Here is a 26,765-nt window from a genome sequence, read left to right on the forward strand (position 1 = left end):
TCCCTAGGGCGAGGTCACACACGAGTTCTGCCACACAGGACTCAGAAGAGGACTTTGATGGGGCGGCCTACAGAAGAACGCTGATGAATATGCACAACAAAATGTTGTGTTGGCAGGCCAGAAAGCCTGACTGCAATGTCAAGGAGCATGGAGGAGTCCGGCACCAACCTTGCACAGGGCTTTGTGCAGAGCTTGGAGCCCATGGTTTCCAGCGTGGAAGGGGTGGGAAGATCCATTAGCGCACTTGTGGACCCAACTATGATGCAGGGTCTGATGGGCGATGTCTCAGCTTCCATTGCAGCACAAGCGGAAGCGACCCAACGTCTGAGTGCTGCACTGAAAGCTCAGACTGCTCTCGTGCAGGCTCAGACTTCTGCCACACAAGCTCACACTGCTGCCATCATGGCGGTGTTTACCAGCGTGGAAAGGGGCTTGCAGGGTGTCGCAGCAGTCCAGCAATCTGCCCTTCAACAGGTTAGTAGGAATGCTGAGGCACCGCCCCGGGGGTGTGCCAGTGGCTCCATGGAGCACGAACCTGCTGTCCTCTCTCAGGATGACAGCATTTGTACTTCTACCACTGCTACTCTGCCAGTGCCTTTGCTGTTGTTGCCTGTCAGCCAGCCCAGACTGTTGCTAATCATGCCGAGGTGGTGCAGTCTACAGCCAGGCCTTCTAGGCCCAGAGCTGCTCAAGGTCATCCTCCAAGGCCACCTGCAGTCTCCCCCACTGAAAGTCAGCAGCCTTCCACCAGCCAGGCTGCAGTCACTGGGGTAGCACTTCGTAAGAGCACTGGGACAGGCAAAGGCACACTGAAGACAGGCATTAAGGGAATGCACAAGGGTGATTAGTTGACTTTGTTATGAAATATTGGACGGATTGATGTATAAAGTTCAATTGAAATGTTTCTTTTGTGGTGGCTTTTATTTCATTATCGTGGCCAAATGGACACTGTGATGGCCAGTAACACAGGGGTGGTAAGATGTGGGGCTATCGTTGAATGGAGAATGGGGTTGAGTTCACTGGTACTGCAGTTGAATGAGTCGATCAATGACAGCTTGGGCAGAAAGGGCTGCCTGGGTTATCTCCTCCCTTCCACTTCCTCCTCCTCCGCTTCCTCCTGCTCCTCAGCTGGTGGCAAGGGTTGTGCCCTCATGATGGTGAGGTTGTGGAGCATGCAGCAGACCACGATGAATCTTGAGACGCGCTCTGGTGAGTGCTGCAGGGCTCCTCCAGAGCGGTCCAGGCAACGGAAGCGTTAATGACGCCAATTGTCTGCTCTATCAGATTCCTTGTGGAAGCATGGCACTCATTGTACACCTACTGCCCACGTGTGGTTGGGTTGCGGAGCAGAGTCATGAGGTAGGTGGTCAGTGGATAGCCTTTGTCGCCCAGTAGCCACCCTCTGGTTTGTCGTGGTGGCTGAAAGACTGAGGGAACAACGACCTGGCGCAGAATAAAAGCATCATGACTGTTGCCAGGATACCGGGCATTCACCATCATGATGTGCTGAGCATGGTCGCACACCAGCTGCACATTCAGCCGTTGCAGTACATCTCAGCATTTAGATGCGGCGCCTGCAAAGCCACATGCGTGCATTCGATGACACCCTGCACCATGGGGAAGCCTGCTATCCTGGCAAAGCCACGTGCACGCTCTGCCTACTTCTCTCTGGTCAATGAGAAGACAATGAAGTCCCCTCTCCTGGCATAAAGAGCATCTGCAACCTCTCTCATGCAGCAGTGGATGGCGAAATAGGAGATGTTACAGATGTCACCTGTTCCAGCCTGGAAGGATCCCAACACGAAGAAATTCAGGGTCACGGTCACCTTCACAGCCACTGTCCTTGTCCTGGAGAGAGGCTGCAGGTCTGGTTGCAAGAGGAGGCAGAGTTCTGTGAGCGCCTCCTTCATAAACTGCAGATGCCTCACACACTGCTCCTGGCTCAGGCTGAGGTAAGAGAATTGCTCGCGGAAGACCCTAGGTGGGTAAAGCCTCCTGCTGAGAGTCTCTCCCTCCTCCTCCTCCTCCTCCCTCTGTGAGCAGCTTATCCTCTTCTTCGCTGCCTCTGCTCCATCTCCCTGTCATGCGACAAGCCAAGGGAGATGACAACTAGAGCACCCATGACTGGGGAGCAAGTGGTCTGAGCAGAGCCCTTGAGTCAGAACCAAGGCCTTCACCACTTGCAGCACCACTCCCTGTCACCTCGCCAACTTTAAACAACTCTGGAAAGCTCCAAACACTTCCACAAATGTATACAAAGCCAGTAGAAATTAATCAGCAACTAACTTTAGAGTGGTTGCTGATCCCTTTAAATATCGCTGGTGGTGGGTCCTTGCTGCTGCTGAACGCATGTTTAGCTGTGCGAGGTTAACGCAGGGTGTTTGCTCCAGTGTTGAGGATGAAAATGACAGCACTGGCGTCAAATCAGCAGAGCATGCTGATTGACACCACAATCTGCCTACTCAATGTACTTCCAGCGCACGCTCCTAACACCCGCCCTACCGCCCTCACCAAGGTGGCATCCGGTGCGGCACACACACCAGAAGTGTGCGGATGCCATTTTTGTTGCAAAACGGCACCCGTAGCATCGAAAAATCAGGCGCTAGAGAGCCGAATATCTGTTTTGCGTTTTAAACAAAGGATTGACATTGGCCGGGATTTTGCTCACCCCGGCGGGTCTGTAGTGGGCGACGTCGGTGGCGGGTCCGTGGCGGGCGACGTCGGTGGCGGGTGACGTCGGCGACGTCGGTGGCGGGTGACGTCGGTGGCGGGTCCGTGGCGGGCGACGTCGGTGGCGGGTCCGTGGCGGGCGACGTCGGTGGCGGGTCCGTGGCGGGCGACGTCGGTGGCGGGTCCGTGGCGGGCGACGTCGGTGGCGGGTCCGTGGCGGGCGACGTCGGTGGCGGGTCCGTGGCGGGCGACGTCGGTGGCGGGTCCGTGGCGGGCGACGTCGGTGGCGGGTCCGTGGCGGGCGACGTCGGTGGCGGGTCCGTGGCGGGCGACGTCGGTGGCGGGTCCGTGGCGGGCGACGTTGGTGGCAGGTCCCAACCCGCTGCTGGCTCCATCCCCAGCCTCTGAAATTAATTTTCGTCGATTGGGCTCGTTAAGCCCTGCCCAGTGCATTTCCCGACCAATTAGAGGAAGCAGGTCTGGTGACATCATTTGATCACGTGTCATCAGCCGGTTTCCTTAAAGGGACCATGTCAAAATTTATTTTGACATTTGTGCTGTCAGTGTTCCACAACATTGAGTTGCTGCAAACACTGACAATGACTGCACAAAGGCACAGAGCTGCACCCAGGCTCTCCCATGACTCCCTCCAGATGCTTACGGAGGGAGTCACAGCACACAGGGAGGTCCTCTTCCCTTCCAATGGGCGGAAGAGACCTCCACAGCCTGGTTGCACATTGCAGAGGAGGGCACAAGCAGGGATGTGGTCAGGAGGACCTGGGTGCAGTGCCGCAAATGTTTCAATTATCTCAGTAGATCACGAAATGTTAGTACAAAGCCACACTCAACTTCATCCTGCTGTGCTTCTCATCACATCCCCATCACTCTGCCTTCCCTACCCTACTCCTGCACATCCTTACTCACACCAACTTACCTTGCACCTCCACCCATCCCTCTCTACATTATCACATCCCTATCTCACTAACCACCCCTCACACTCACCCTCATCCTAGTGCAGTCATACCAACTAACACCACACAAGGGTAGGCACTTGGGTGTTTTTGTGCAATGTCCATGTGAAGTTTCTGGCCACAAAATTCGGTATGTTAGCGGCCCCCCCCATTAGCGCCTGGCAGGGGCGCTAATGGGGCACTAAGGGGTTAGCGCCTGGGCGCAGTGAATGCAGCGACGCCTGCGACCTTCAGTGCTGGTTTAGCACTGGTGCTAATTCTTAGCGTCTGGGCCCCTAGCGCCTCGCAGATCGTGATGTCATAAAATGCGCAGCGCCCCGTTATCATTTCGGATGGAAAATTTACTCTCGCGCCCTGCTTTATCGCCTTGCGCCGACAACGCCAGCAAGAGGAGGCGTTGTGAACTTGGCTGACCGCTTCAGGAGCGGTAATTAAAGCGAATGCTTTTCAGCTCGCGCAACGTTTATTATTTGCACCAATCTGGTGCCTGTGCAAAGTTTTTAATGTTTCAATGGTGCGAGCTGTCCGAGCCCTCCACTTTGTGAGAGTGTTTGGGGCTGTAATGGCAGTCGCCCAGGTCACCTTGCAAAACAGAGCTGACGACAACTAGCTTATGCAGCATCATTGGCCTTTCCCTTTAAGCGAGGGAAGCAGCCTCTGTGATGAAACATGGCCATTTACAACGCACTCGAAATTGTTTAGCGCTCTGCCGCTAGCGCCCCGCTCTTGGACTTTAGCGCCCTAGAAGTGGTTAGCGCTTGATGGTCATTCATCTCCCGACAGATGTGATCCCCGAGCAGCGAGGATCCCGTGGGCAAGCGCGTGAAGTCAAAAGGTGAGCTAAAATGTATTCTTAATTCTGTCTGAACAAGGTCATAATGAGCTTAACTGGGACCCCGCCGCTGCGTTTCAGGACTGCTCAGCGGCGACGGACCCAACATTGGGGAAGGTGCGTGGCGGCGGGTTCACAGCGGGGTCCCAACCCGCAGTGAAAAAAAATACACTTTTCCACCCAACCCGCCACCGATCCCGCCCGCTGACCACCCCCGGAAAATTCCGGCCATTAATTTCACTTGTAAAAAGAAAAAACGCAAATGCTGGAAATCTGAAACAAACACAGAAAATTCTGAAAATACAGTCAGGCGGAAAGACAGTTTAATAGTCCGCACTGTCAGAAATTTATGCTCAGGACGCGGACATCGCTGGCAATGCCGCATTTATTGCCCTTCCCTAGTTGCCCTGACAATGTGATGGTGGACCTTCTTGAACTGCTGCAAGTGTAGCGATTTTGAAACAACCGAGTGACGTGCCGGGTCACTTTAGTGCGAAGTGAAGAGCTAACCATGTTGCTGTGTACAGTCTACTCCTGTTAGTTCAAAGTCACTTAATTCATACTGAATGATTTCAATTCGAATTGTGCTGGAAAAGTCTCCAGCGCCATTTTATTCCAGTTGCTTAATTAGAATTACTCGATAAATCAAATATTTTTAGCAGATAGAAAAACTTTGAATTAACAGATTATGTCCAACATTTTACGATTTTGCTTCACTTTTATTTCTCTTTGGCATCTTTCCTAGACTTTGAAATAAATGATCCATATTCAGTGGTTTCCCAACTGCGGTTAATATTTATGGACAGAGACCAAATATGTTCATGAATTCAGAATACTCAATAAATCTACTTAGAATGAAAGAAATATCATAAATAAATACGTACCATGCTTATTATGAGTTTTACCTGTCTTTCCCAATATCATTTGTTGCTTATTAACCAATAGTTTCTTCACAATGGAGAACGATTTTGCTTGATGTATGTCTACCAACAAGTCCAACCTTTTCAGGAAGAGTAAGACTTGGTAAAGTAACTGTGGCTTTATCTTAACCTTAACAAGACTGAGCGGATTAATTTTGGTAATCTGGTTATTCAGCTTCTGATCACAGGTTTCAAGTGGGAAGAAATCCAGTGGCAAAGTTTTCCCCGAAGCTTTTCTCAGTACGTAATGGGTTATTTTAACAAGAGAGTCGCAGGGCAGTAGTATTTCTTTCACGTCCTCCATGCTGTGGTAGATAGCCAGCAAACTGCGTTCCTCTTTCCATTTTCCGGGGTTTATACTCCGTGCTAATCGTTTGTAAAGTCGGTAAATGTCAGACAAATTGGTTGTGCCATCACGGGGCAAGTGTGACATATTCCAGGGAGAAGTTGCAATACTTTGGTCACAATCTGTGGGCAAAAAACAATCAAATGGTCAGAATCTTCTAATAAAATACATGGACTGTAACACTGGCCCATTAATGAATGCTGACTCCCAGGTACCTATCACTGTATATTGTTAAGAGTGAGCCTTTCATGAGCCCAGGACATCCTAAAGCGCTTAAAGCTAATGAAGTATTTTTGAAGTGTAGTCACTGTTGTAATGTCCCACAATGTAAATGACCAGATAATCTTCAGGCTGTGTGATTTTGCCATCCCCATTTGCAACATTTTATCTTTCCTGCCTCCAACCTTAGCACAGAATATTCTTTCAGTTCCTTCCTCCCCTCCCACCCACCTCTCCCTACCTCTGTTACATCTCCAGCTCTTTCCAGTTCTGATGAAGGGTCCCAGACCTGAAACGTTAACTCTGTTTCTCTCTCCACGGATGCTGCCTGGCCTGCTGAGTATTTCCAGCATTTTCTGTTGTTATTTGTGATCTGATTTGAGGTGTTGATTGAGGGATAAGTATTGGCCAGAACACCAGGGGGAACTCCCCTGCTCTTCTTCGAAATAGCACTATAGGATCTTTTACATCCACCTGAGAGAGCAGACGAGGCCTCGGTTTAACATCTCATCCGAAAGACGGCACCTCCGACAGTGCAGCACTCCCTCAGCACTTGCACTGGAGTGTCAGCCTAGATTACATATTCAAGTCCCTGGAGTGGGGCTTTAACTCTCAACCTTCTGCCTCAGCGGCGAGAGCTACCCCTGAGCTTACCCAATATACGCACTTCCTACCCACCAGTTTGGGGACAATTTCTAGGCCTATGCCTCTTGAGATAAAACCTGGAATTCCATTAGCTATTTTATGGCCTTATCAAACTGAGGTGCTGCCTTTAACATCCTGTGAACCTGTATCTTAACAATATCCCTTTGCATCTTTCTTTTGTATTCTAAAGAATTAATTGTATCTCTTACTTTGGTACAATCTGCAAATTCTGACTCCACTCCCTCTAGTTCTATGTACAAATCATTGATATACACAGTGAACAGAAATGGCCCCAGAATTGAACGCTGTGGGACATCACTACCCACTTCCAACCACTCTGAAAAACTTCCCTTAACTCCTACTCTCTTTTCTCTCTTCTAACCAATATCTTATCCAGACTGCTATCTTCTCCCTGATTCCATACCCCTGCCAGGAGCAGCAGCTGGCAAATCTAAAAATGAGGTGCCAACCTGGGGAAGCTGCAACACAGGACTACATGCCTGCTAAGCAGTGGAAGCAAAATGCTATAAACAGAGCTAAGCAATCCCACAATCAATGGATCAGATCAAAGCTCTGCAGTCTTGCCACATCCAGTCATGAATGGTGGTGGACCACTAAACAACTAACGGGAGGAGGAGGCTCCATGCATATCGCCATCCTCAATGATGGCGGCACCCAGTGCGCGAGTGTAAAAGACACGTCTGCAACCATCTTCAGCCAGAAGGGCCGAGTGGATGATCCATATTGGCCTCCTCCGGAGGTCCCCACCATCACAGCTGGCAGTCTTCATCCAATTCGATTCACTCCATGTGATATCAAGAAATGGCTGAGCGCACAGGGTACAGCAAAGGCTACGGGCCCCGACAACATCCCGGCTGTCGTGCTGAAGACTTGTGCTCCAGAACTAGCCACGCCTCTAGCCAAGCTGTTCCAGTACAGCTACAACACTGGTATCTACCCGACAATATGGAAAACTGCCCAGGTATGTCCTGTCCACAAAAAGGAGGACAAATCCAATCCGGCCAATTACTGCCCCATCAGTCTACTCGCAATCATCAGCAAAGTGATGGAAGGTGTCATTGACAGTGCTAATAAGCAGCACTTACTCACCAATAACCTGCTCACTGATGCTCAGTTTGGGTTCCGCCGGGACCACTCGGCTCCAGACCTCATTACAGCCTTGGTCCAAACATGGACAAAGGAGCTGAATTCCAGAGGTGAGGTGAGAGTGACTGCCCTTGATATCAAGGCAGCATTTGACCGAGTGTGGCATCAAGGAGCCCTAGTAAAACTGAAGTCAATGGGAATCAGGGGCACAATGCTCCACTGGCTGGAGTCATGCCTAGTACAAAGGAAGATGGTTGTGGTGGTTGAAGGTCAATCATCACAGCCCCAGGACATCGCTGCAGGAGTTCCTCAGGGCAGTGTCCAAGGCCCAACCATCATCAGCTGCTTCATCGATGACCTTCCCTCCATCATAAGGTCAGAACTGGGGATGTTCGCTGATGACTACAGTGTTCAGTTCCATTTGCAAGTTCTCAGATAATGAAGCAGTCCATGCCCGCATGCAGCAAGACCTGGACAACACTCAGGCTTCGGCTGATAAGTAGCAAGTAACGTGTGTGCCACACAAGTGCCAGGCAATGACTATCTCCAACAAGCTGGGAGAACCAGTGGATGTGGTGTATTTGGACTTTCAGAAGGCTTTCGATAAGGTCCCACATAAGAGATTAGCATGTAAAGTTAAGACACATGGGATTGGGGGCAAGGTATTGACTTGGATAGGAACTGGTTAACAGATAGAAAGCAAAGAGTTGGAATAAACGGGTCTTTTTCCAAGTGGCAGGCAGTGACTAGTGGGGTACCGCAGGGATCGGTCCTTGGACCCCAGCTATTCACAATATATATTAATGATCTAGACAAGGGAACTAGATGTAATATCTCCAAATTTGCAGACGACACAAAGCTGGGTGGGCGTGTGTGCTGTGAGGAGGATGCCGAGAAACTACAGGATGATTTGGACAGGTTGGGTGATTGGGCAGAAGCATGGCAGATGCAATATAACATGGATAAATGCGAGGTTATCCACTTTGGTGGCAAAAACAGGAAGGCAGATTATTATCTGAATGGCAATAGACTGGGAGAAGGGGAAGTGCAACGAGACCTGGGTGTCCTTGTGCACCAGTCGCTGAAGGTAAGCATGCGGGTGCAGCAGGCGGTTAAGAAGGCAAATGGTATGTTGACCTTCATAGCGAGAGGGTTTGAGTACAAGAACAAGGGTGTCTTGCTGCAATTGTACTGGGCCTTGGTGAGACCACATCTTGAGTATTGTGTGCAGTTTTGGTCGCCTTATCTGAGGAAGGATGTTCTTGCCATGGAAGGAGTTCAGCGAAGATTCACCAGGCTGATACCTGGGATGGCAGGAATGACGTATGAGGAGAGATTGGGACGATTGGGCTTGTACTCACTGAAGTTTAGAAGAATGAGAGGTGATCTCATTGAAAAATTCTGGCAGGACTAGACAGACTAGATGCAGGGAGGATGTTCCCGATAGTTGGGGAGTCCAGAACCAGGGGTCACAGTCTAACGATAAGGGGTAGGCCTTTTAGGACAGAAATGAGGAGGAATTTCTTCACCCAGAGAGTGGTGAACCTGTGGAATTCTCTACCACAGAAGGCAGTAGAGGCCAATTCATTAAATATATTCAAGAAGGAGTTGGATATATTTCTTAAGGCTAAAGGGATCAAAGGATAAGGGGAGAAAGCAGGGGCCGGGTACTGAACTTGGATGATCAGCCATGATCGCATTGAATGGCGGAGCAGGCTAGAGGGGCCGAATGGTCTACTCCTGCTCCTATCTTCTGTGTAAGCAAGAATCTAACCACTGCCCCTTGACATTCAACGGCATTAATATCGCCGAATCCCCCACCATCAACATCCTGAGGGTCACCATTGACCAGAGACTTAACTGAACCAGCCACATAAATACTGTGGCAACAAGAGCAGGTCAGAGGCTAGGTATTCTGTGGCGAGTGTCTCACCTCCTGACTCCCCAAAGCCTTTCCACCATCTACAAGACACAAGTCAGGAATCTGATGGAATACTCTCCACTTGCCTGGATGAGTGCAGCTCCAACAGCACTCAAGAAGCTCGACACCATCCAGGACAAAGCAGCCCGCTTGATTGGCTCCCCATCCACCACCTTAAACATTCACTCCCTCCACCACCGGCGTACCGTGGCTGCAGTGTGCACCATCTACAAGATGCACTGCAGCAACTCGCCAAGGCTTCTTCGGCAGCACCTCCCAAACCCGCGACCTCTTCCGTCTAGAAGGACAAGGGCAGCAGGCGCATGGGAACACCACCACCTCCAAGTTCCCTCCCAAGTCACACACCATCCTGACTTGGTAATTTATCGCCGATCCTTCATCGTCGCTGGGTCAAAATCCTGGAACTCCCTCCCTAACAGCACTGTGGGAGCACCTTCACCACACGGACTGCAGCGGTTCAAGAAGGCGGCTCACCACCACCTTCTCAAAGGGCAACTAGGGATGGGCAATAAATGCTGGCCTTGCCAGCGACGCCCACATCCCAGGAACGAATAAAAAAATAATCTTCTCTAGTAATCTTCCGTTTGGCATCTTGTCAAAATCCATGTAGACGACATCCACTGTATTTCTCCCATTTACCATGTCTGTTACCTCCTCAAAGATTTCTATGAGATTTGTCAAGCACGATTGTCCCTTTTGAAATGTATGCTGGCTACCTCTAACTATTTTCTCTTTATTGAGATACGGGGGAATTTCATCCTCAATTAGAGACTCTAATCAATTCCGACTACAAATGTTAAGATAACTGGCCTATAATTACCCGGATTGACTTTGTTCCCCTTTTTAAAAATGGGTACTACCTTGGCCACTGTCCCATCCTCAGCACACGTCCATACTCAATACAATCCTGAAATATGATCTCAAGGGCCTTAGCAATTTTCTCCCTAATCTCCCTCAGGATCCATTGGGCCTTTATGTTTTGTATTTCTTTAGCCTAACTAACGTTTCCTTTCACCTATCATACTATCACTCATTTCACTCTCAACCGTTTCGGATTCACCTCCACTCCAATATCCCTTTCTTTAGTAAAGTCCAATGCAAAACAATGCTCCCTTTAATTTTCCTTTGGGTGCACGGTCCGTATAAGGGGCTGCACGGCCCATTCAAAATACGGCACATGCGCGGCTTTTCCTATTTAAAAGCTGGTGCGCCTGCTGCGTGGGAGCTGCAGGACGCTGCACAGCCGCACAACCATGCAGCTTAAAGGGAACATTGGTGCAATGTATTAAATACCACTGCCATTTTTTGATCATCATTATTATCTGAATGACAATAGATTGGGAGAAGGGGAAGTTAGTGATGTTTTGGACAGTCTCCCGGGTGTGCGAGTCACTTATGTGGCAGTCTGTTAGTTTTGCTTTCTGTTGCCATTGCTTTGTCATGCTGGAAGGAAGCACATTTTGTAAAATAAACAACTTTCTTTATTTACAATGGCCATGTCTGCTATTTACATTCATTTTGCCCTTCACAGGCTTTGGGGTATCAGAACGGTTCCATTCCTGCTCTGGAATGGCAGCAAGCATTCCCTGAGAGGGGCCTAGAAGCGACTTCTGATCAGCCTCTGACGGATGGCCCTTCCAGTTTCTGCCTCCCTCCCGTCTTGGTCCTCCTCCTCCTCCTCCTCTGCTGGTGCTTCAATGTCTGGTGGCATTGGCTGGGTACGTAGGATAGCGAGGTTATGCAGCATACAACATACAACCATGAAGTGGGAGACTCGCTCAGGTGAGTGCTGCAGGGCTCCTCCGGAATGGTCCAGACAGCGGAACCGCTGCTTCAGCACGCCGATTGTGTGCTCCACAATGTTCCTCGTCGCCTGATGGCTCGCATTGTAGCGTTCTTCAGCAGGGGAGCTGGGCGAACGGAGCGGGGTCATCAGCCACGGGCACAGAGGATAGCCCTTGTCCCCGAGAAGCCAGCCTTCTAGGTGAGCCGGGGCCTCGAAAAGGTCTGCAACAGAAGTCTGGCGCAGGATGAAGGCGTCGTGGCTGCTGCCAGGGAACTGGGCATTCACTGCGAGGATCAGCTGTCGGTGGTCACAGACCAGCTGGACATTCAAGGAATGGAACCCCTTGCGGTTGCGGAACTCCTCCGCATTCAACACAGGCGCCCGCAAAGCCACATGCGTGCAGTCAATGGCACCCTGCGATATAGTAATCTGGGATGTTATGATTAAGGTGGTGCTGTAGCCAATGCTGCTGCTAAGGTCAGAGGTTTGCTTCCTGTTAAGGTCAGAGGTTTGCTTCCTGTCAAGGTCAGCAAAGGTGAAATGCCAGGATGCAGGCATGATGTTTGTTACTCTGTTTGTTAATAAAGTACTCGTGCTAGTTCCACGATATCGCCTCTTCGAGTCCTTGTCTCACTACATGGATTTATCACATTTGGCGACGAGGTAAAACAGGACCCTGGATAAAGAAGCGAAGTCTGCCAGGACGTTTAAACAACAAAATCATGAGCTGCAGTTAGCTACCAGTTGGAAGAGAGCATGGCTGCCACGGTAGGAACGGTTTCCGCTTTTGATAGTCAAGCACAAACCTGGGAGGAATACTGTGAAGTGTTGGGTTATTTTTTCGAAGCAAATGAAATAAATGATGCTGGAAAAAGGAAAGCCATTCTGCTTAGTTCAGTGGGAAGCCAAACCCACAGTTTGATGAAGAATCTGCTCAGTCCTGAAAAGCCTGGAGACAAATCATTTGTTGAATTAGTGGCTTTGCTAAAAGAACATTTCAACCCTAAGCCTAGTGAGGTTGTACAGTGGTTCAAGTTTAATTCAAGGAACAGGAAAGAGGAAGAGAGCATAATGGACTATGTAGCGGTGTTGCGTAAATTAGCACAAGATTGCAATTATGGGAACAACCTGAAGGAAATGTTGCGAGATAGGCTAGTTTGCGGAATTATGGATGACCGAATGCAGCGTAGATTATTATCCGAGACTGGGCTTAATTATGAAAAAGCACTGGAACTTGCTCAAGCCATAGAGACAGCGAACCGAGGTGTAAAAGAAATACAGGGTTCAGACAGGGCTAATGCTACGCAAGTTGCAGGTCAGGTTGTTGTGCACAAGTTGAACATGCGTCAGAAACCACAACGTGAGCATGTGAAGGCATGTTATAGATGCAAGGGCGATCACCTGGCGAGTGAATGCCGGTTTCTGGAGGAAAAGTGCTACAAGTGTGGGAAACAAGGACACATAAAACGAGCTTGCAGGGCAAAATCACCTGTGGAGGAATCCAAACCAAAAGGGGGAGGACAGCAAAACCAAGGGAGAGAAGTGGAAAAACATGGAGCACACCACATCAGCGTGGAAGCTGAGGAAGAAGAGGACATGTTCATAATGTATAGCATGTTAGAGAACATTCCAAAAGTGGCTCCTATCACATTGCAACTGACAGTAAATGACTCTAAGGTGAAATTTGAAGTGGATACAGGGTGCGGCGTGACCATAATGAACAAGGCAGAGTACTCAAAATTGTGGAACCGTGCAAAAGTTCCACAGTTAAAGCCTTGCTCCCTGCATCTTAAAACATATACAGGTGAACGAGTAGCGACATTAGGTACAGCTAAGGTAACTGTGCAACACAGGGACACAGTGGAACAGCTACCTGTAGTTATAGTATCGGGTACCGGACCAAACCTGTTAGGTCGGGGCTGGATAAAAGAACTTAAATTAGACTGGGGAGCAGTACATCAAATAGATGCGGGCAAACAGTTGACTTTGCAAGAAGTGTTGAGTGAACATGAGAATGTGTTCAAGGAGGAACTTGGCACATTTAATGGCCCCCAGCTAAGATTTATGTAGACAAGGAGGCACCGCCAAGGTTTTTTTAAACAACGACCTGTGCCTTATGCCATGAAGCCAAAGGTAGAGGCTGAGCTTGACCGTCTATTGAGAACATACTGGAGCCAGTGAAATGTTCGGAATGGGCAGCTCCCATAGTACCTGTTTTAAAACCGGACAATTCGGTAAGACTCTGTGGAGACTATAAATTGACAGTCAATCGGTGTCCAAACTAGAGCAGTATCCGATTCCCAAAACAGAGGATCTCTTTGCAAACCTGGCTGGAGGAAAGAAATTCACAAAGTTGGATATGAGTCATGCCTACTTGCAGATTACACTGGATGACGAATCAAAGAAGCATGTCACCATAAATACACACAAGGGCTTGTTTACATATAACCGCTTACCGTTTGGTGTCTCATCTAGTCCAGCTATCTTCCAGAGGACAATCAAAGGTGTACTGCAAGGGATTCCACATGTTTCCATCTATTTGGATGACATTCTGGTGACGGGAAGAACCGACCAGGAGCATCTGAGCACTGAGAGGTACTACAGAGATTGGACAGGGCAGGGTTCCGGCTCAAGATGTGTAAGTGCACTTTCCTGGTGAATGAAGCAGTGTTCCTGGGACACAGAGTGGACGCCACCGGGCTCCATCCACTCAAGGAGAAGGTACAAGCACTGCAGGATGCCCCTGCTCCTACAAATGTGGCTGAGTTAAAAGCTTACCTGGGACTGCTGAACTATTATAACAGGTTTTTACCAAACTTGTCAACTGTGTTAGCACCTCTTCACAAACTACTGTGCAAAGAGACACAGTGGCAGTGGGGAGAGGAGCAGGGGGTTTCATTTGAACAGTCCAAGAAACCGATGCTGTCGTCGGATGTGCTGGTTCACTACAATGCAGAGAAAGACATCATTCTCTCTTGTGACGCTTCACCTTACGGGGTGGGGGCAGTTCTTTCACACTGCATGGAAGATGGAACTGAAAGACCAATAGGGTTTATGTCCCGAACTCTAACACCAGCGGAAAAAAACTACTCCCAGTTAGACAAAGAGGGGTTAGCAGTAATGTTTGGGTTACAGAGGTTCCACAAGTACATATATGGCAGGAAGTTCACCATATGCACCGATCATAAACCTCTTCTCTCTCTTTTCAACGAAATGAAAGCAGTTCCACAGATGGTGTCACCCCGGATCCAGAGGTGGGCAGTGACGTTGAGGGCATATGAGTATGTCATCGTCTACAAGGCGGGCAAGTACCATGGGAACACAGATGCCTTGAGCCGTCTTCCACTGCCAGGCACACCTATCCGTGCAACTCCAGAGGACAGAGTTTTGATGTTGGAGGACACTGACATGGCACTTGTGACTGCAGAGCAAGAACATGGACAGGTAAAGATCCAGTACTGTCTAGAGTTCGAGAATGTGTGGTGAGGGGATGGCCACAGCATCCGGAAGGGGCGGACTTCACACCCTACAGTGTCAGGAAAACAGAGCTGAGTGTGCAGGATTGTTGCATGTTGTGGGGAGCACGAGTGATTATTCCACAGCCAGCATGACAGTCTATCCTAGAGCAACTACATCAGTGTCATCCTGGGGTCTCGCGTATGAAAGCCTTGGCTAGGAGTTACTTGTGGTGGCCAAAGCTAGAGGAGGAGATAGAAAATCTAGTCAAGACATGCAGCACTTGTCAGGAACACCGGAAGGCACCAGCAGCGGCTCCTCTCCACCCCTGGGAGTGGCCAGATAAACCATGGAGAAGATTACACTTAGATTATGCGGGTCCATTCATGGGGAAGATGTTCCTCATAATCATTGATGCACATTCCAAATGGATGGATGTTTATCCTGTAAATTCTGCTTCCGCCACTACTACTATAGACTGCCTGCCTCGGATCTTCAGTAATCAAGGGCTACCGGAGATCGTGGTGAGTGACAATGCCACTTGTTTTGTGAGTACAGAGACAAAAGAGTTCTTGAGAAAAAATTGCATAGTGCAGGTGACCTCGGCTCCATATCATCCGTCCTCAAATGGACTTGCGGAGAGAGCCGTACAAACATTTAAGGAGATGATGAAAAAAAGTGCAGAAGGGAGTTTAGCAGCTAAAGTGTCACGGGTTCTGTTCAGCTACAGAATAACACCTCAATCCACCACAGGACTCTCTCCTGCTGAGATGTTATTAGGTCGTAGACTACGCTCCACTCTTGACCTTGTCCACCCAGACCTAAAAAGGAAAATGGAAAACAGGCAAAACAAACAAAAAGAGAACCATGACAAAAGAACAAAGAGCCGAAGTTTTGGAGAAGGAGATGCGGTCCTTACCAGGAATTTCAGTTATGGACCAAAGTGGATTCCTGGCTTCATAGACTCAATGACAGGTCCAGTATCATACAAGGTCATGTTGGGAGATGGTAGGGTAGTACGCAGACATGTAGATCAGATACTTCCCAGACAAGGGGAAATTGAAATGAAGGTTCCAGATGCAATGACTGAAGACAGGGTTGCCCCCAGTTATCCAAGTGCATCTGTGGTGCCACCACCAGGGACAGAGACAATTCCACAGGAACCTATTCGTCAAGAGGAAACCATCGTTGCAGAGTCAGATACTCTGAGCACTGCTCAGGAGCAGCTGGTGGCTTCACCACAAACAAGCAGGGACTTTACTGTTAGACGTTCACAAAGGACTCGCAAGCCACCAGAGAGATTGATACTGAACTGTTAGATTCGTCAAGTATGGAACATGATGAATGGAGACTCCTTATGTGACCCTCAGGAATGGTTGTTTGTTAAGAAATTCATACTGAAATCTTAAAAGGGGGAGGGATATAGTAATCTGGGATGTTATGATTAAGGTTATCCACCAGGTGGTGCTGTAGCCAATGCTGCTGCTAAGGTCAGAGGTTTGCTTCCTGTTAAGGTCAGAGTTTTGCTTCCTGTCAAGGTCAGCAAAGGTGAAATGCCAGGATGCAGGCATGATGTTTGTTCCTCTGTTAATAAAGTACTCGTGCTAATTCCATGATATCGCCTTTTCGAGTCCTTGTCTCACTACATGGATTTATCACATGGGGCAGTCCGCTATTGCTGCGAAGCCCTCTGCGCGCTCCCGCTGCTTGTCCGGGGTCATTGGGAAGGAGATGTACCGCCGCCTCCTTTTAAACAGGGCATCAGTCACTTGACGAATGCAGCAATGTACCGCGAACTGCGAGATGTTGGCTATGTCCCCAGTTGCGGCCTGAAAGGAGCCGCTTGCTTAGAAGTTTAGGGCGACAGTCATCTTCACAGCCACCAACAGAGATGTCCTGCACCTTATCTGAGGCTGCAGATCTGTCTGGAGCAGGTGGCACAGCTCAGTCACCACCTCCTTTCTAAAGCGCAGCCTTCTGATACACTGCTCCTCCGACATATTCATGTAGGAAAACTGCTGTCGGAAAACCCTGGCAGCGTAAGGTCTCGTGTGGCGACGTCTGTTGGCCCTCCTCCATCTGGCCATGCCTGCCCCTCTCTCCCTGCATCTCTGTGCCCTCTCAAGATGATTCAGCAGCAGCACGTTCCCCTCCAATGCAGCCCCCATATTAAGTGCGCAAAGAAACTTTCCCCGTTTGAAATACTCACCAACAGCAAGGTGATGGTCAGAAGGCTGAAGTTGTTCTGCCAGCGCTGGCTCAGTGGTGAAATGGCTCTCAGTGTGCAGCTCAGCAACTCTCTGTAACTCTCGAAGAAGTTGTGGTCCAAAAATGGCTGCCGCTTTTATACCACAGCAGTCCCCTTTAAAGAACGCCCCCCCAGCCCGACAGCGACTGGGGAATGTTCCAGGTAAGCTGTCCTGATTAGCGCCAGGCGGAACGGAGGGGGGCACCACTCAATTTCCAGTCCAGGGCGCCCCAAAGGCGTTGCACACTGAAATGACGTCATGATCTGCTTGCGCCGGTGAGCGGGCGCAACGGTTTAGCGCCGGCGCTAAATGCCCGCTCAATATGGGGAGAGGCGCAGGGATCGCAGCGCCCGGGCGCTCGTTGGTTATCGCCCCACTTGTCGGCCTCTTTAGGCGCTAACAGGTGGCGCAAACAACCAAATTTCTACCCCAATATCTGTTGTGTTATTTTTAGCTCCACCCACTCTTTTGTACAGAGAGCTAAAAGCTGTTTAACCCTTTGAAGACTTGTCTTGAATGATGGACAAGCGTGTGTTGTTTTAAGTTTGTTAATTGTTTTACAAAAGATAAGCTTCAGCCTTGAAGTCACAGTTGCCAATGTGCCTGGAAGAAAATGAAGCTGTGGTTTCTTTCTTTTTCAAGTGATACTGGTTAGTTAAAAAAAAATTGATCTGGATTGGATTGGAGTTATGAAGTTAATTAACCTATTAAAACCAGGCTTTTATTGTGGCCACGGTGAAATTCTGGTTGGTGTAAATTTGTGTAGACCGCATTGAATAAGATATTTAATGGTCTGAAACCAGACTTTAAAATATTTACTGTCTTGGATATAGCGAACGGGTTCTGGGCCATATCATTGGCAGAGGAATCACAAGGGAAATTCACCTTTACTGTGTGGGGATAGACAGTATACAGGGACCAGGGTCCCGCAGGGGTTCCACAATAGTCCAAATATATTCCACCGTGTACGGAGTCAAGCCTTAGACGAGTTAGACCTATCAAAGTACCAGAGCGCCCTACTCCAATATGTCGATGACATAATGATTGCATCAGAGGATGCCAAAGGATACATGGGAGCATTACTAGCCACACTCCAGACACTTAAGAAAGCTGGCTTTAAATTGAACCCAAAAAGGCACAGGTTGGACTGTCCAAAGTAAAGTATCTAGGGCACGAGATTAGCCAGGGGTATAAGGCACTCCCGCAGGAACGAAAGGCAGCCATAAAAGACATGCTAAGGCCAGTGACCGTCCGGGGAGTGAGGAAAGTGTTGGGACAGTTTAACTACTGCAGGAATTTTATATCAGACTTTGCAGGGAAAGCAGAGCCGATTTAACGGTTAGTTAAAGGGGGAGACCCGCCACTGATAAGATAGAATGGGAATCGGAGCATGACGAGGCTTATGCAAAATTAAAAGCAGCCCTGACATCCGCACCCACACTAGGATTGCCAAATATAGTCAAACCATTCCATATATACTATAGTATAGACGGGAACTTCTATAATGCTGTAGTCACCCAAGAGTACGGGGGAGGTATGAGGCCAATTGCCTATTACTCCACCCAACAAACCCCCGTGGTTAAAGGAATGGCGAGATGCATGGCAGCCTTCGACCGCGCCGCATGGGCAGTACGGATATGCGAGCCCATCACTATGTCAGGGCAGCTGATATTACACACGCAACACACAGTGTGGACCTGCTAAACACAGGCAAAATGAAGGCTGTATCAGACAGAAGGAGGGCGGCTTGGGAAGCAGTATTGATACCCAAGGACAGATTAGTCCAGATTATAAGGGAGCATAAAGTCAACCCCGCAGAGGGAATGCTATCAGAGGGTGAGGCACACGAGTGTCAGTTAGTAATCGAAGAAGAGGTCAGAGGAACCATATCAGAATCGCCCCTTGAAAATCCCGAAAACACCTTTTATGTAGACGGATCTCGCCGAGATATAAATGGGGAGCCACCCACTGGTTGGGCAGTAGTATCCGAGAACAGAGAAACAGTCGCAAAGGGAGGGCTTGAAGGAGGAACCTCAGCGCAGGTAGCAGAACTAGTGGCTCTCACGGAAGCATTGAAATTGGCAAAAGGAAAACGAGTAAATATATATACAGACAGTAGATATGCATTTGGGGTAGTACATGATTATATGATAGCGTGGAATAGAAGAAGATATGTAACCTCCGGAGGAGGACAAATACAGCATGAGGAGGTAGTGAGAGACCTAGTAAAAGTGGTAAAAGGAGCAGAAGAGGTAGCAGTGATTAAAATAAAGTGAGCGAGCAACAAAAAGGAAATATGCTAGCTGATCAGGCAGCAAGAGCAGCAGGTAGAATAACAGCAGAGGAAGTGAACATTAAAAGAATCCAAGAGGAGACCGAAATGGAGGAGCAGGAGCAGTGCATAAAGAGAGGCGCAGCCAAAGGTAGAGATGGAATAAGGAAAAAGGATCACAGCGTGACCGGACTGATACCATATGAACTCATGACTGGACGAGCAATCTGTCTGCTGGAAGGAGTAGCATCTGGTAGCGAGGGACTAGGACCCTTAAAAGATAAAATTAGGAAATACGTACAAACATTGGATAATCAATTGAAAGAGCTCAAACAAGAAGTTAAAGAACAACAAGACATCAGAGATAAAAATACACAAAAGCAGGGGGCCTCGGAGCCCCTACCCAAGGTGGGCGAGCAGGTATTTGTTAAAATATTGCCAGAGAGATCGGGATTCTCACCTAGATGGACCGGACCTATAGACCTGTTAGCCTAACATCTGTGGTTGGTAAAATTTTAGAGTCCATTATTAAGGAGACAGTAACGGGACATTTGGATAAACATAATTTAATAGAACAAAGTCAGCATGGTTTTATGAAGGGGAAGTCATGTTTGACAAATTTGCTTGAGTTCTTTGAGGAAGTAACATAGAGGGTGGATAAAGGGGAACCAGTGGACATAGTGTATTTAGACTTCCAAAAGGCATTTGACAAGGTGCCACACAAAAGATTATTGCTCAAGATAAAAAATCATGGGATTGGGGGTAATATTCTGGCATGGGTGGAGGATTGGCTATCTAACAGAAAGCAGAGAGTTGGTTCGTTCTCAGACTGGCAATCAGTAACTAGTGGTGTGCCGCAGGGGTCAGTGCTGGGTCCCCAACTCTTTACAATCTATATTAATGATTTGGAGGAGGGGACCGAGTGTAACATATCAAAGTTTGCAGATGATACAAAGATGGGAAGGAAAGTAGTGAGTGAGGAGGACATAAAAAACCTGCAAAGGGACATAGGCAGGCTAAGTTAGTGGGCAGAGATTTGGCAGATGGAATACAATACTGGAAAGTGTGAGGTTATGCACTTTGGCAGGAAAAATCATAGAGCAAGTTATTATCTTAATGGCAAGAAACTGGAAAGTACTGTAGTACAAAGGGATCTGGGGGTCCTGGTGCACGAAACTCAAAAGGTTAGTATGCAGGTGCAGCAAGTGATCAAGAAGGCCAATGGAATGTTGGCTTTTATTGCTAGGGGGATAGAATATAAAAACAGGGAGGTATTGTTGCAGTTGTACAAGGTATTGGTGAGACCGCACCTGGAGTACTGCATACAGTTTTGGTGTCCATACTTAAGAAAAGACATACTTGCTCTCGAGTCAGTACAAAGAAGGTTCACTCGGTTAATCCCGGGGATGAGGGGGTGGGCATATGAGGAGAGGTTGAGTAGATTGGGACTCTACTCATTGGAGTTCAGAAGAATGAGAGGCGATCTTATTGAAACATATAAGATTGTGAAGGGGCTTGATCGGGTGGATGTGGTGAGGATGTTCCCAATGATGGGTGAAACTAGAACTAGGGGGCATAATCTTAGAATAAGGGGCTGCTCTTTCAAAACTGAGATGAGGAGAAACTTCTTCACTCAGAGGGTAGTAGGTCTGTGGAATTTGCTGCCCCAGAAAGCTGTGGAAGCTACATCATTAAATAAATTTAAAACAGAAATAGACAGTTTCTTAGAAGTAAAGGGAATTAGGGGTTACGGGGAGCGGGCAGGAAATTGGACATGAGTCTATGTTCGGAACGGTCATGGCCCTGTGGGTAACGAAGCGGGCCCAGGGGCCATGCAGCCTGGTTCTGCTCCTACTTCTTGTGTTCTAATTATGTGTTAGATTTCAGGAGATGGTTCTATTCCTGTTCCTGGCTGGGGTGGAGATCACCTTTTACAGAAGGTAAGTACTGTAGAAAACATAGGGACAGAGTGATCTCCTGGACGAGTTTCGATCGCCTAGATGGGTCGGAGAGGAATTTCCCAGATTTTTTCCCCCCAAATTGGCCATTGGGTTTTTTATCTGGTTTTTCGCCTCTCCCAGGAGATCACATGGGTTCGGGAGGGATGTAGAGTGATAGTAGATTTGAGGTTAGGATCAGATCAGCCATGATCTTATTGAATGGTGGAGCAGGCTCGAGGGGCCGATTGGCCTACTCCTGCTCCTAGTTCTTATGTTCTTATGGACCATTTGAGGTTATCATGACCAGTGATATGTGCGCATGTATAGATATGAGGGGAAAGGGTAGATGGAAACATTGGACCCAATTAAAACGATAAAGCAATAACCCATCTGATCTTAAATCCCACAGGAACAATGGAATAAACACCGGAGATAAACTAACCTCTGGTGACGACCAGGCTTCTGCTTAATTTACAGGGAAACTTCACCATGAAGGTGGGATTACTGCTGGGACACGAAATAAGCGAAGGGACATCCGACATTACATGACAAGTATATGATGAGGAAGCACCATGTTTTAATGGAACAATCACATTCGGAGTCTCATCCACGGCTCCCAATACACAGAAAGAAGAGACGAGTGAATCAAGGATGCCACAATGTCCAGATATGAAACCTGGACCCATGAATGGACTAGTATTATTCACTGAAGGAGTACAATTGTATGGTAACATGAGTCACGAAATTGTACTGGTACTAATGAACTTAACCATGTTACAATGGCCAGGATATTGTGAAAGGTTTACTAAAACTAGAGAATTGTAAGCATATATGATAAAGAATGTAATTAACCAAGCTGCTGATGCGACAGGGGCTACTAATTTTAGGGGACATGCTCCATTCCACCAAAGGATTAAGAGGAGCTTAGGAACTGATATACTCACGGGAATAAACATGGGGACATCATTCATTAATGCCCTAGATATACAAGGAGTCCAGAGCCATGTGGAACGACTACAAGGGGCAATATAACAGATTTTAGAGAAGGAAATTGATTTGGTTCGACAAGGATCAGAGTTGGGAGGACATACGTTAAGGAAATTATTTGAGGGAATCAAGGTTATAGAGGACCATGCTAGCATCATCAACAAACTAAACCATAGAGACGAGGAACAGGCAAAAGACGGGGTAGGGAGAGGCTTGTGTCATGCCTATGGCCAATGGATCACCGGACAGTTAAAACACAATCTGGCACAGATACAGCAAGGCAAGGTACCAGACTGGATTAACAGCACACAGCTCTATGGCCTGAGCCAGAATCCAGGCCCTCTGAGTGGTTGTACCCTCAAAGGGATGACCAGAGTATATCCAGTGATACAAAAATGTAAAGCAGAAATGACAGCAATGATAGGCATGGTACTCCTGATACCAGTGGTGGGACTAGACATGACTCCATACCCACAGTACCAGGTAACAGACATAGGCATAGTGAGGGGTGAGACATACCTCCAATACTATCCAATTGATACTTATGCCATCAGGAAGAATGGTACTATGAGAGGAGTCTCCCTACACGGATGCCACGGGAAAGGCACGCTCACAATATGCCCACATCCAGTAGGAGAAGGCCCTAAGGATGAGTGCTGCTATGATAAGACAGAGGGGTGTGTGTTGGAATTATCACATGTTAATCACCATCACACCTGCTCGGGATATAGAGGCGAAGGGGAGTATTGTATAGCCACCACAGAGACTGAGTACCAATATACAGGTAGACTATCCTTTATCCGAAAACCTCGGGACCAGCCGTGTTTCATTTTTTGGAAAATTTCGGATTTCAGAAGGTATTTTATAAGACTGGGAAATTTGTCGTGGGTGGGGGTCGGCGGGGGGGGTCGGGGTCGGCGGGGGTCGGGGGGGTCGGCGGGGGGAGCGTAAGTCGTGCGCCACTCTGGTCATGTCGTGCGCACGACTTACGCTGAACGAAAAAACTTTCGGTTTTTAGAGGTTTTCGGAAGTTCGGATAAAGGATAGTCTACCTGTAGTAACCTTGTATGTGCAATCACAATGCCCAACTTCTGCTTTACGCCAAAGATCCCTGTGACAATTGGACACACCAGATTGGTGTATGTACATTCAAGAGAGGAGATAAAACTAAATGTGCCAGATAGACTAAATTATGAAATTATTAATTATTAGTTAATTATGAAAATCCGGTAGGGGCCCCAATACCCCACCTGCAAGAGGATCTGCAAGAAATTAAAGAGGATTTAAGTAAGATGGTGAAACAATACATAGTGTTGCAAAGGAATCTTGGGGAATTAGAAAGGGACAGAGGTAGAGCTACAGGAAGTCCCGTGGTATGAGAAGCTGTGGGATTGGGGAATGAATGTCAACATACACCCATGGATCCACATCATTTCTCATATATTAGTGATAGTACAGTTAGTCATGGCTATTGAATGGCGAATAGCAGCATGCACCGCTTGTAAAAAGAAACGGACCAAACAAAGAGCTAAAGCGAGTCGGAAAACACAAGTTTGCTCTAAACATGATGGGTATGCAGGGTCTCCCGAACCAGCGCCTGATCACCACATGGGGCAGGAGGCACAGCGATGCTTATACATGTGGTTTAACTTGGGGCAAGTGCCAAGTACCAAAAGGGGGGATTGCAGTGGAGAAAGAGTTAAACTGACATCGCTGGCAGTTTCACTGAATGGTGTAATAAAGACAATAATCTAATAGGCCTTTGTAGTAGTAAACTTTTTCTAAGTTGCTGAGCTGGCAGTTGAGATAACCTAGCCGGACATGGAACCATAAAGAGGCCTAGAGGATGTAAGTTCTGTTCTGGCAGGAAAGTAAAACAATGAGTTGGAAGTAAAGAGGCCTAGAGAGGCAGGAAAGGAGGACAATGAGTCAGAAGTACAATGTTGATGAGACCCCATTTGGCATAAACAAAGGTCATAGGTGCAGCAACAGCTTGTGGGATAACGGACATATACTTTTCCGATAATAAAGGCGGTACTTTAATGTAACGCGGCATAGGCAACCAATCAGTGAAGATGCATGTGGGCCAAGGTCCAATCAGGTGGCAGGAATTAATTTTAAATGAGCTGGACATATGTGTTGTAATGTATAAAAATGTAGTGTTTGCTGTCCCAATTTGGAAAAGTCTGGCTAAGACAGAGCAGACTGTCTCCCCACCGGTGCAATAAAGACAACTTGACTATCGATCTAAAACCTTGTGTCGAGTGTTGGTTTAAAATACTCCACAACAGTGGCCTTAAAGCACAGCAGCACCTTACCAGCAGAAACACCGCTGTTAGTATAAAACAGCGTACGATCTGAGCAATGCCACAGGAGGTCCACTGCTTTCTATACTAAATGAAACCTTTAGCAGGATCTGTGTGATAACTTCAGCGTGTGGCCAGTCCTATGGCCATAGCATGTCCCTTCTGTTCTTGCAGAGATGGCAGAAGAAGAACTTTTTAAACTTTAATTCTGTGGTTTATAGTTACTAAGGTCTCTCTGGTGTAGCGGGGACTGTTGGTAAACCATTTAACTGTAGTGTAATTGGTGGGATTGATTGATTTAATTTAATTTCAATTAATTAAAGGGTGTAGCGGTTCATGTAGATCGCCACTAAATAAGAGAGTTTGACTTCGACGAACTATTAACAAGTTGTTTATTTACAGGAACAGACTAATTACATCAGGTAAGATGGCAGGTAAGATGGCTGACTGTAGGAGCACCGTGGTATAGGTCTTGTCCCAGCGGGGACTCCACGAGGACTGAGTTCGCAGTCCTGTGGGGAGCGTGATGACGTCATTGCGTTTGTGTTGTGACGTCATCACGTTCGCGTTTCCCGCGCTTAGGGCGTCACGTGATGCGCGTCGTTGCGTCGCTGGCCGTTGAGGCCGAAGTCGGGAGGCCGGACTGTGCCGGTGCTTGCCACGGGAGCGGAAGATCGCGTTGCTCCCGTCGGCTGGCCGTTGAGGCCGAAGACGCTGGCCGGGCTGTGCCGGCAGCCGTCTTGGAAGGCCGAGTCGGGCCGGCAGCCTCCGCACGCACGTCACGTCGTACGTGACGTGACGTCAGCGCGCTAGGGCGCGTCTTAAAGGGGCAATGGCCCCAACAGTTAAGTTAAAAGGGCAACGGCCCCAAAAGGTAAGTTAAACATACAGTAAGGTAAGTTAAAGGGAATTATGTGTCTTTATGTAAGGTACAACCGGTGGTACCGCCACATGGGCCCCCCCAGAATTCGCTTTAACGAAAGTCCAAGGATGAGATGGTCTGACGAGCTGGTGGTCACGACGGTCGTGCTGTCTCGACTTGGTAGGCGAGGTATGAAGATGCTGCTCGTGAGCGGATCCTTACACACGTCGTGGCGAATAAAACGTATCCGTCAGGCGAAGGACCATGGAGACGTGCGAAACAGCAGGCCTCGTCAGAGTGACGGGCAGGTTGGGTGGACGCGGGCGATGTCTCCGTTGATGTTGAAATAAGTCCTTGTTCCGACGAACTCTGCAGGAACGCCAAACGAGCGATCCAGAAGGACTTGACAGGCGAGGTCGGTGAACTCGCTGACAGGTGAGGCTGGAACGCACGGAACGGTGCGTGCCATAGTGCTACGACGATAACACAACGGAGGGTGAAGAGTTGCTGCGTTGATCAGTGATCGGTGAGGCCAGCAACTTTCACGTGGCTGATCGCGGCCGCAGGATGCCTGTTGGACCCGTCCTCGATGTGTGCAGCGTCAGTAGACGTTTGCGTTTGTTAAAGGGAAAACTGGAGAAAGGGCGGCAACGGTCCAGGTTGTTGTTGCTTTCAGGAGGGATTAACTCTGCTTGGAGGGCGGCAACACTTGTAACAGTTGTAGATTTAGCAGAAAACAGCCAGGAGGGCGGCACGCCTTTTGTTCACGCCGAATCGTGTAGTAGGTAACACAACCAGCAGGCTGAAGGGCTGGTGCGTCGTCGGCGGAGAAGGAGTCGTCGTTTTTCATGAGGGATGGGTCGTCGTGGTTCGTGAGGGATGGGTCCTCGTGTTTCGCGGGGGTGAGTCCTCGTGGTATCCCCGCGGGGCGCGCTCCGATCTTGTGGGCCCGAACATGTTGTACCCCGTGCTTGGAGAGATGTATACTTGCTGTTGCTTTGGACGTAGAGGCGGACGATCCGTGTGGCGGTAGAAGAGTCGAATACGGAGACCGTGAGCATGTGCGTGGTCTGTGCCGCATCGATGTTCTCAGCGAACAGGGCTTCTACCTTCATAAAGCACGAGGGAGACCGTGGCTCCCTGGATTGCGGTAGCGACAGCGGAACGGCTGATGCTTCCATAGCGTGCTTCGTTTGTGAAAGACGTTCACAAACCCACCAATTGTAGCGCTGGTGGACGAATGTTACCGTTGGTC

General features: G+C 48.5%; 1 protein-coding gene across 1 annotated transcript in view; it reads right to left on the reverse strand.

Annotated features, from left to right (window-relative positions):
* The window catches only part of LOC147100146 (uncharacterized), an 87,055-nt gene that overhangs the window by 17,542 nt on the left and 42,748 nt on the right, over positions 1-26,765 (reverse strand). Inside the window, exon 2 of the mRNA XM_085968968.1 lies at positions 5,358-5,861. Coding sequence (XP_085825094.1) covers positions 5,358-5,861 — 504 coding nt within the window. The remainder of the gene's footprint in view (positions 1-5,357; positions 5,862-26,765) is intronic.

The sequence above is a fragment of the Somniosus microcephalus genome, chromosome 27, assembly GCF_052327205.1.
Source record: "Somniosus microcephalus isolate GS21.2 chromosome 27, FLI_Smic_1.0, whole genome shotgun sequence".
In the NCBI taxonomy this organism is placed as follows: domain Eukaryota; kingdom Metazoa; phylum Chordata; class Chondrichthyes; order Squaliformes; family Somniosidae; genus Somniosus; species Somniosus microcephalus.